The 11,225-nt window shown below is 48.2% G+C and overlaps 1 protein-coding gene across 4 annotated transcripts in view; it reads left to right on the top strand.

Annotated features, from left to right (window-relative positions):
• Window positions 1–10,759, top strand: part of map7d1a (MAP7 domain containing 1a) — a 262,633-nt gene extending 251,874 nt beyond the window's left edge. For all 4 annotated transcript variants that reach the window (XM_063033949.1, XM_063033951.1, XM_063033952.1 and 1 more), the window contains 3 exons: window positions 2,677–2,809; window positions 8,902–9,188; window positions 10,666–10,759. In XM_063033949.1, coding sequence (XP_062890019.1) covers window positions 2,677–2,809; window positions 8,902–9,188; window positions 10,666–10,676 — 431 coding nt within the window. In that variant the 3' untranslated portion in view covers window positions 10,677–10,759. The remainder of the gene's footprint in view (window positions 1–2,676; window positions 2,810–8,901; window positions 9,189–10,665) is intronic.
• Window positions 10,760–11,225: the final 466 nt, after the last annotated feature.

An 11,225-nucleotide genomic window follows, 5' to 3' on the forward strand; every position in this document is an offset into this window, starting at 1 on the left:
ATTAGGTATTGGTAGACTGCACTCGGAGTATTGTGAGAAGTTTTGGGCCCTTTATGTAGGAACCGATGTGCTGACATTGGAAAGGGTCCTGAGGATGTTCTCGAGGATGATTCCAGGACTGAAAGAGTTAATATATGAGGAGTGTTTGTTGACTCTGGGCCTAAACTCACTGGAATTTAGAAGAATGGGGGGGCGGGGAAGAATCTCATTGAAACATATCAAAGATTGAAAGGGCCAGATAGAGTGGATGTGAGGAGAATGTTTCTTATAGTGGGTGAATATCAGACAAGAGGGCACAGCCTCAGAATAGAGGGACATCCATTTAGAACAGAGATGAGGAGGAATTTCTTTAGCCAAAGGGCGGTGAATCGGTGGATAATTGTGGAGACCAAGTCATTCAGTATATTTAAAGCGGGGGTTGATAGCTTCTTGATTAGTCAGGGGGTCAAAGGTTATGGAGAATGGGGTTGAGTGGGATAATAAGTCAGCCATGATGGAGTAGCAGAACAGACTTGATGTGCCAAATGGCCTAATTCTGCTCCTACGTCTTATGGTCTAATAATAAACCAATTCCTCTTAACCTAACAGGTATATTGTGGCATTGAAGGCGGTCCTGAGATGAGGTGGTTGTCTTTTCAAGGGAGGCTAAGCATTTTGGGTCTGTATTCCTTGAATGAGGGGTTCAAACCTATAAGATCCTTCAGGGGCTTGACAGGGTAGATGTTGCAGTGTTTTCACTAGTGGGAGAACAAGAGGACACAGCTTCAAAGTTACGGGTGTTCATTTAAAACCGAGGTGCTAGAAATTTCTGGCCTCGGAGGGCAATGATTTTCCAGAGTTCTCTGCCCTTGAGCATGATGGGTATAAGATCATTAAATCTATTTAAGGTGGAGATGAATATTTTAAGATTTGGCAATTGAGGGTTATGGGAAACTGGCATAGAAGGGGAGTTGAGGCCAGCATAGGTCAGCCTTGCAAATTTTCCATGACAAATTTTTAGAAGATCATCACGAATTTGGGCACATGTTCTCAAAAAGGCTCACACCTGTGGATTATAGAACAATCATTAAAGCCCCATGCATGAAGATCAATCGCGTTAAATATGACAGAAAGGCTGAGGGGAGGGAGAGGGTAAGAGAGACAGAGGGAGAGAACACATGCAGGGACAGAGAGCATGGGACAAATGGAAGTGAAGAGAGCTGATTGGAAGTTAGAGAAAATGGGAGATTTGCACAGAGAGGGCTTCAACAACGTAGCTGACCTTAATGGCGTGCATGAAGGGAAAGCCAAGCAGCTTGTGTTGGAAATGAAAGAAAGCAGCAAAGGACTGAGAAAAGAGGAGCAGCTGTGATGAAGAAAATTGGAGGAAGTAGCTATATACACTGAGGTAGGTGAGAGAATACAGAACAGGAACGATGGTGGAAGAGGGCATCGCGTTGAATTCAGGAAAGTGAGAAAGAAAGCAAATGGGAATGCTGAAGGACTGACTGTGAAACTCTGAGAGGAATTGGTTAAAAACAAATAGCAGTAAATGGTGTTAGAATACCAGACCAGATGAAGATGCAGGTAGGAAAGGGAGGAAATTGTGTGAATGAAAGCAGGCAGGTAAGTGAGAGTGCGCACAAGCCAACATTCTCCATTTTATCCTCCGTCATACGCAAGTCTATGGGCAAGGGCATCCTGGTTCTACTGTAGAAGGAAGAGGAAGTGTTGATTCTTTAATTAACTAGAAATGGATGTTGCATTATTTGATAACGTATCATTGCACAAGTATCAATTAATTCCCTTGTCAGTTTCTAAAGCAAATCTCACACTGTGAACGGCGGCCTAGAATTGTTGCCCTTGGTGAGCTAATTTAGTTCTGTGTATACATTTTGCAGCTTTTTTTCACATAAATCCCTTGAAAGTTCATTTTCAGTTGCAATTTGTGAATTCCTTTAGGGTGAATTTCCACGACCTCGGCTCCCTTAACACTGGGGCACACTATATTTAGTTCTCACTGTCCTGAGGAAGGGCTTTAATTCAAAATGTTGATGATACTTCCCCCCTCCCCCCCCCCGCCCCACCCCCGGCTCCACCCTTACAGATGGCCTGCTGAGTTCTTTTAGCAGTGTGTTTTTCCTTTTAGTTCTCTGCTACTGGGGACACATTAGGACATGAGTTTTTTGAGATTCTGTACATGAGAAAACTGAAACATGAAATACTCCAGTAGAGCATTCCTGAGAGACTATGGAGCAGTAATTCCCAAGGTTTGTGAGGAAGGTTTGTCAGTTGTTCAGGCAGCATCTGTGGAGAGAAGAACAGAGTTAATATTTCATAGATCTTTCATCCTTCTCCAACCGTTCTGAATCTTTAAACTTGTTTTCCTATATTTACAGCTCTGGTGAAAGATCTTTGACTTGAAACATTAACTCTGTTTCTCTCTCCTCAGATGCTGCCTGATCGGTTGAGTATTTTCTGCATTTATTACAGTATCTGGACTCCCACCAATATAGTAGGGGAAGCCTAGGTTCAGTTTGAATATTTTTTAGCAACAAAATGCAAATACAAACCAATCAAAGGTTCCCCTGAGCTGCCCCTACTTTACGCACGTCCTCGATCAGTAAGTTTTCTGCACAGAGAGAGTGGATGCTCCAGTTAGCAGTGTTAGTTAAGTGGCTCTTGTGGCCTTTTCAGATGGCAGCCCCTTGCATGTGAAGAATCGCACTGGTGAAGATCAGCCGGAGGCATCGGTTAAAGAGGAAGCTGGCAAGGTCTCAGTCAGTGCCACCATCTGTCCGTCACAGGATCTGCCGCTCAAAGAGCCAGGGTAAGTCCAAAGACAATTCTGTGGATACTGGCAACAAAGGGGCTGGAAACAGGAGACTTCAAAACACACACCTGTTTGATATTAAAGAAGAGTTATAGCGCTCTTTAGAAACTAAATAATTATAATCTATAGATAGCTTCCTTATCCTCTCCCCTCAGACTATTCTCTGGAATTCCCTGGGTGAAAGAGAAATAACCATTGAGTTTGCTGAGCCTCGCTCAATGTACCACAGGTGTATTGTGTTTCATTATTGTTTTCTCTCTATCTCTATCTCTCTATCTATCTCTCTATCTCTATCTCTCTGTCTCTCTCATTTTTTTATATTTCTCCCTCCCATAGACCCCTCTGCCCCACCCCAACATTCAAACTGACTTTATTTCTCAGGCACAGATACTGAACATATTGAGTACCCTCAACTCTCCGATCACCCTCACCCTACCCTATCAGATGTCACTGCTGTCCTCTCAACATTGCCCCAACCGAGGCTCAGCTAGTCTTCTGAACCACCACTTCACCAAATTTTCTTCTCGACACCTTTCCCTGCCGGCATGAGGCTTCAAATCCTTCCCCAGCTCTAGTATAATTTCCCATTTCCCAACCCCAGGTCCAATTCCCCATCTCTCATCTGCACTACCTGTGTATCTCAGGTGTCTTGTTGTCCACACTGCCAATGTCTGAAGTCACATCCAAAGTTCCCCTCTCCCCCAACAGGCTGGTAGTCCAGTCTCATGTGTCACATGTTTGTGTAGGGCTTCTCTCACAAGTGACACTGATATAGTGAGTCACTGTTCACCACATCATGAATGGCGAACTGCTGTTTCAGCAGTAGCAGTGGAGCTTCTGATGGGTCAATGCTGCTCACCTTTACAACTAATAGTTTGTTCTGTTCCCTCCTCCCTCGTGAAATCAAATTCCTCTCTGCCACTCACTTCAAGTACGCCACACCTCCCGAGTGTCTAGGTAGAGTTTCTCTCTAATTTCTGATCATTCACCGCTGAAGAGTCTTGGCCTGAAACTTGTTTATAGATGCTGCCTGACCTCCTGAGTTCCTCCAGAATTTTGTGCAAGTTGCTCAGCATTCCCAGCATCGGCAAAATCTCGTGTTTATGTGCACCCACTTGAGCTTGTTGCACAGGCAGAGGAGAAAGCCACTGGGCCATTGAAACTTTTTGCATGGGAGCAAGAGGGGTCCTGCCCAACTGTTCCATTATCTACTGGTTATGTATCATTACCCAACACGGGTTATTTCCCCCTCCACCATTCCAGCCTCGATAGGCTGCTGGATGCCCACCGCCCTTTGTGTAAAAGCTTCCCGATATCACCCTGTGTCGCCTGGTTCTCCACACTGAATATAAATATGCTCACCATTATGTTCTAGCTAATCCCAAAATATTTCAGATAATGTGCACACAAGCTGTCTGTGCACGTCTGGTACAATGTCCAGGTCATCACCTGAATGCTCTATTAGACTATAGAGACAAGAGCGGTATTCGGCCATTTATCCTATCACGTCTGCTTCTCCATTTCTTCCACCACCAGCACACATTGGCCGCAGTTCTCACCATCTACAAGAAGCACTGTAGTTGTTTGCTAGGCACCTCCCAAACCCGTTACCTTTTCCAGAAAATCAAAAGACTATCACTGGTTCATCGCTGAGTATGAAGCCTGGAACTCCCTGCCCACCTGCCTTGTAGGGGCAGCTTCACCAAGAGGACTCACCACCACCTTCTGAACGGAGTCTGGGTGGGGGCGGGCAAGAAATACTGGCCTTGACAGTGACAACATGCTCCTGAAAGCAAATGTTAAAGGAACACCCTGAGATTCATAATTGTCCTAAAGTTAGAAGATTCTGGCTCAACATCATTTGGGTGATGGCTTGTGTTTTATCTGATTGAGGCTGATCCAACCCCCTCAACCTGCCTCTTACACTGTATGGTACTGACCCAAGCAAACACCTAAATACCCTGTTCAGCAGATACTGTGACGAGTTTCAGGTTGACATAGCAGAAGCACGAAGTGCAGCTCTCTCTCTCTTGTCCCCATTGCTAAATGTTGCTCGGAAGCCTATTGTGAAGCTGCCTTATCCCTCCAAATCTCATTCCTCAAAGGAGATGACCGAGAGGCGAGTGACCAAGGGAAGGTCATGGAAAGAGATCAATTGGCCCACTGAGTCAGGAATAGCTCACCTAGCCAGGGAGCCTGGAACAACCAGATCCCCCAAACCTGGACCGTGGAGCATGGAAACAGGACCTATGTGTTTGTTGCTCCATGGTGACCAAAATATCCATCCAAACTCATCTCATTTCCCCACATTTGGCCCATAACCTTCTAAAACCTTCTTATCCATGTATCTGCCCGTCCGCCTATTAAATATTGTTAATATATTTGCATTGACCAATTTCTCTGGCATATGTAAAAAAGAAATCACCTGCCAAATTCCCATTAAATGTTTCCCATCTAGCCTTGAATCTATGCCCTTTAGTTTGTGATTCCCCAACTCTGGGATAAAGATTGAGTGCACTCACCCTGCCTAACCTCTCTGTGTAACTTGACACAAATCCTGGCACTTTTCTGCTCTAGGAAAGATGCTATTAAACTGAAGACGATACTCCACATGCAGCCTCACAACCTCACAGACCCATAACCTCGCAAGCCTCTGTACTCAGTGCCCTGACTTAGGAGGCCAGCATCCTCCATCACCAACATATCTATCTGTAACGCAGAGCTCCTCTATTCAAAGTTCAAAGTAAATTTATTATGGAAGTACATGTATGTCACCATATACAACCCTGGGATTTGTTTGCTTGTGGGCAAACACAGTAAATCCAAGAAACACAATAGAATCAATGAAGGACCACACCCAATAGGACAGACAAACAACCAATTTACAAAAGGAACACATCGTGTAAATGCAAAAGAGAAATAAATAATCAAGCTAGCAAGCAATAAATATCAAAAACATGAGATGAGGAGTCCTTGAGTGTGAACTCACGAGTTGTGGAAACAATTCAGTGATGGGGTGAGTGAAGTTGGCCCTTTGGTTCAAGAGCCTGATGGTTGAGGTGTGAATAACCATTCCTTGCTGATAGCAGCAGAGGGAGTAGAGCATGGCCCTGGGTACTTGGGATCCCCGATGGCGGATGCTGCTTTTCTGTCACAGCGATCTGGGTAGACGTGCTCACTGGTGGGGAGAGCTTTACCCATGATGGACTAGGATTTTCTGTTCAAGGGCATTGGTGTTTCCGTACCAGGCTGTGACGCAGCCAGTTAATAGACTCTCCACCACACATCTATAGAAGTTCATCAAGGTTTTCGATGTCATGTTGAATCTTGGCAAACATCTAAGGAAATAGGGGCACTGCCGTGCTGGGCCCTGGACAGGTCCTGCGAAATGATAACACCGAGGAATTCAAAGTTGCTGACCCTCTCCATCTCTGATCCCCCAATAAGGACGGGCTCCAGTCTCCTTCTCCTGAGCCAATAATCAGCTCCTTGGTCTTGCTGACATTGAGTGAGAGGTTGATGTTGTGGCACCATTCAGCCAGATTTTCAATCTCCCTCCAATATGCTGATTCATCACCAGCTTCGATTTGGCCAGAAACTGTGGCATCATCAGCAAATTTAAATACAGCATTGGAGCTGTTCTTGGTCTCAGAGTCCTAAGTATTAAGCCAGTAGACCAAGGGGCTAAGAACACAGGCTTGTGGTACACCTGTTCTGATGGAGATTGTGGTGGAGATGACTGGGGTCTGCAAGTGAGGAAATCGAAGATCCAATGGCACAAGTAGGTATTGATGACCACAACCCTTCCCAAGGTCCTCTGATCACTGTGAGAACCCTTTCCAAAATGCAACTTCTCACACTTAAACTCCATTTGTCATTCGTCCACTTACCCAGCTGATGAAGACTTCCCTGTAACTTATGATGACCACCTTCACTGTTGACAAAAAATAAACCAAAATTGATCCCTAAACATGGACCACTGAGCTAAGAAGACCAAGTTTGGCCTGTGATGCCTGAATCACTGAACTGGAAAAGTCGCCTCAGTGAAAATTGAAACAAGAGAGGATATTGGCCATGCTCTAGGTACGCGATCCTCCGCTGAGCTCTCAGCCCAGTTCACGGCCCTCATTTCATCCTCTCCAAGAAATAGAGACAAGATCAGGGATGGGACTGATTGTGTGCAGTTGTGTAACTTCAGTAGTAGTGAACAATTCTTTCCTGAATTTCCCCTGTTTTTAATTCCACAACCCCTGGTGAGTCGGGCACAGAATCCCTTTGGAGCAAACACCAGCTGCGCAACACCACGGGTCCCAGAGACTCTGTGGCCACCTTCCCTCTCTTCAACTCCTCCACCTGTTTAAGGCCTGCTTACACACAACCTTCTTTCCAACCCCCTATCACCCCAATACGTTCTCTCTCCTCTCCCTCCTCATCCATCTGCTCATCAACCGCAAACTCCCCCCGCTGTCTCCACTTTCCCACCATTCCTCACTCTGGTTCCACAGTCCACTTCCTCTCCTTTCAGATTCCACCACGCTACAGATGGCTGTAGAGACCACGTCATTGGGTATATTTGAAGTGGAGGTTGATAGGTTCTGGGTTAATAAGGGTGTCAAAGGTTACGGGGCGAAAACAGGAGAATGGGATTGAGAGGAATGGCAGAAAAGACTTGATGGGCTAAATGGCCTAACCCTACTCCTATGTGTTATGGTCTTACCTGCAGCTCAACCAGCTCCTCTTAATATCTCCACACTCCCATTCCCCACCCAACTCCATCTGCCAATCAACCCCCGTCTGACCTGCATCCATCAGTCACCTGTCAGTTCTTGTATCATCCCTCACCTCCTCATACTGGCTTCTTTCCCTCTCCCCCCTCCCTCTCCCTTCCCCCTCCCTCTCCCTCCCTCTCCCCCTCCTTCTCCCCTCCCTCTCCCCCCTCCCTCCCCCCTCCCTCTCCCCTCCCTCTCCCCTCCCTCTCCCCTCCCCTCCCCCTCCCCTCCCCCCTCCCCCTCCCTCTCTCCCCTTCCCTCTCTCTCTCCCCTCTCTCCCCCTCCCTCTCCCCCTCCCTCTCTCCCCCTCCCTCTCTCCCCCTCCCTCTCCCCCTCCCTCTCTCCCCCTCTCTCCCCCTCTCTCCCCCTCTCTCCCCCTCTCCCCCTCTCTCCCCTCCCTCCCCCTCTCTCCCCTCCCTCTCCCCTCTCTCCCCTCTCTCCCTCCCCCCCTCTCTCCCTCCCCCTCTCCCTCCCCCTCTCCCCCCCTCTCTCCCCCTCCCCTACCCCTCTCTCTCCCCTCTCCCTCTCTCTTTCTCCCCTCTCCCCCTCTCTTTCTCCCCTCCTCCCTCTTTCTCCCCTCCCCCCTCTTTCTCCCCTCCCCCCCTCTCTCCCCTCTCCCCCTCCCCCCTCTCCCACTTTCCACCTCCCCCTCCCCTCTCCCCCCTCTCCCCCCTCTCCCCCTTCTTGCTCCCATGTTCCCCGATCGGTGATATGAAGGTGGCTGTTCAGACACCCAAACCCGGGAGGGTGGGCTCCCGAACGCTTGTGCCTCCATGACTGTTACCTGGATTGCCGCGGCCCACATCCTAACTCCACCTGCTCGCTCGCCACTTTAATCTCCAACAGCCTGCCCAGCAAAAGTAAAAATTTAACTTTATTCACTATATACACTTAGATGTATTAGGAATTTGTTGTGGTATGTTGGCATGACATGTAACAAAAACGATATTCAAGAATTATAAAGAATTATATAAAAAATAAAGTTAGAGGTCAAAGAGTACATATGGATAAAATACATAAAAACCAGCATTCTCTCGTTAAAATGGAAGGTGCTTGGGTAGGGGGTGTTCCTTTGTACATCAAGTGCTGCTCAATATCCCATTTCTCCCCCACACAGAGGAAATAACTTCTCTCACTCTGCTCTCAAAGCCTTCCAATTAGACCAGCTCTTAACTCTCTGAACCCCGGGGAAGGTAGGCTCAGGAATTAAGTCCTTGTGCCGCAGGGAGTTTGCAAGAGAGGAGTTGTGCTCGGGCAGAGTTCTGGGAATGAGGGACGGAAAGTTAGATCTGAGAAATGTTTCTTTCCCTGTCTCAATAGGGTCACTGTGAAAGATGACAGCTGTGAGAAACAGGCAGTGCTCACCAATGGGGTTCAGCCAAAGAAGCAGGAAAATGGGATCTGCCCCAAGACACAAGGATTTGAGGAGATCCTGGAGCTGACAAATCACACGGGCTGCTTCAAGAGTACTGTGGACAGTATTGGGGACAAGGAGTGTCTCAGCACCCTGACAGCCAACGAGATTCCTGTCAATCCCATCATTGCATTTGAGGAGGAGAACTCCTTCATCAAGAAAACAACAGGAATTCAGGCCCAGCATGTGGCAGGTAAGGTATGACAGGTGCTGTAGTGGTGGGCAGTGGAAATCGATCGGACAGAGAAGCGGCTCTGAGGAATGGGGGGGACGGGGGGGGGGTTACAGTTTGAGAAGGACAGAGAGTGTGTTGGGTCTGTGTGTTTGATGGACAGGGTGAAGCTACTGTGTGGGGGAGAAGCATAAGGTTTTTGTGTGAGAGAGAAGGTGGTTTGAGAGAGTGAATCTGGGATCTGTGAAATGCAGATGAGTCCATTGTAAGTAATAAAGGAAATAAGTGAGGACTGTGTGTGGTCAGGTGAGAAAGAGTTCATGGAAACATTGAGGGTGGTGTCAGAGTGGGCATTTTGTGTTGCGATAGGGGTCTGAAGGAGATTGTGGGGGTCTGTATGAGAGAGGGAGAGAGAGAGTGGGTCAGTGAGTGAGAGAGAGTGTGGGTCGGTGTGAGAGAGAGAGTGGGTCAGTGAGAGAAAGTGGGTCGGTGTGTGAGAGAAAGTGGGTCGGTGTGAGAGAGAGTGGGTCAGTGAGAGAGAGTGGGTCAGTGAGAGAGAGTGGGTCAGAGAGAGAGAGTGGGTCAGTGAGAGAGAGTGGGTCGGTGTGAGAGAGAGTGGGTCGGTGTGAGAGAGAGTGGGTCAGTGTGAGAGAAAGTGGGTCAGTGAGAGAGAGTGGGTCGGTGTGAGAGAGAGTGGGTCAGTGAGAGAAAGTGGGTCAGTGAGTGAGAGAGAAAGTGGGTCGGTGTGTGAGAGAGAGTGGGTCGGTGTGTGAGAGAGAGTGGGTCAGTGAGTGAGAGAGAGTGGGTTGGTGTGAGAGAGAGAGTGGGTCAGTGAGAGAGAGTGGGTCGGTGTGAGAGAGAGAGTGGGTCAGTGAGAGAGAGTGGGTCGGTGTGAGAGAGAGAGTGGGTCAGTGAGAGAGTGGGTCGGTGTGAGAGAGAGAGTGGGTCAGTGAGAGAGAGTGGGTCGGTGTGAGAGAGAGAGTGGGTCAGTGAGAGAAAGTGGTCGGTGAGTGAGAGAGAGTGGGTCGGTGAGAGAAAGAGAGTGGGTCGGTGTGTGTGAGAGAGAGGGTCGGTGTGAAAGAGTGCGAGTGTGGGGAATGATGAATGGGTTATTGGGTGAGGGGGGGTTGGAGGAGCTGTGATACTGTTTGAGGCCGTTGTTGGGTGCTTGATTCTGGCTGGTGTGGACAATGGTATAAGCTGATCTATTGTCGCTCCCTGCGGGCACCTCAACACCTTCCCAGTCTCCCTGAGTCTCCAGAGAGCTCAGTGAGTGGCACCTTGATATCGCAACTGCAGATCCAGGCCCCCTGGACCTCCAGCCCCCACCCAGATCTGCATGTCCTGCTCCCTCTGTGTTGTGTCTCCTACTGTCCTCTCCTCTTCCTTGCTTCCCTCACCTAAACCTCCCCGCTGGAAGAACTGTCTCCGCATCCCTGCAGCCCGGTTGAAACTTCCGACCGTGCCTCTGCTAACGCCGCTTTCCGTTTCGTTTCAGAAATCCTCTGAGGAGCTGGGAGAAGCCCCCGTGCCCCTCGGCAACCACCCCCCATGACCCACACCCCTACCCCCAAGCTACCAAGCACGGCTTTCTACTCGGTGTCCGACGTGGAGTCGCTGGTGGACGAGAACAGACGGGGGATTTGTCAGTTCTGACCCTCACCTCCGAACCTCGACTCCTTTTACTTTGTTACCTTGTTTATTTTAAATGTTTTTGAAAAAAATGTTTACGGACATGTAACTTCCACAAGAATCGACAGTGGGGTTTTTTTAAAAACCCGACAGAGTAAGGAGTGTCGTCATGGAAGAGCCCGCGAGAATGACGGTTTCTCTTAGCCTGTACTGTACACGGCGTGCGGACACGACGCGGTCTTTGCTGTGCACCTTATGAACTGACACTCTAACCTGGATAAAGCACTCGGAATGATGAGAGTGGCAGAGCAATGGTTATTGTATCACTGGTGATCACGTACTTATTTAACTTGAAATTATAATAAAGCTACTGGGTACAATGTATGTGAATAATGTAAATAAACCTTTCTGTGTCATACCAGCAGA

This window comes from Mobula hypostoma, chromosome 26, assembly GCF_963921235.1.
Source record: "Mobula hypostoma chromosome 26, sMobHyp1.1, whole genome shotgun sequence".
NCBI lineage: Eukaryota > Metazoa > Chordata > Chondrichthyes > Myliobatiformes > Myliobatidae > Mobula > Mobula hypostoma.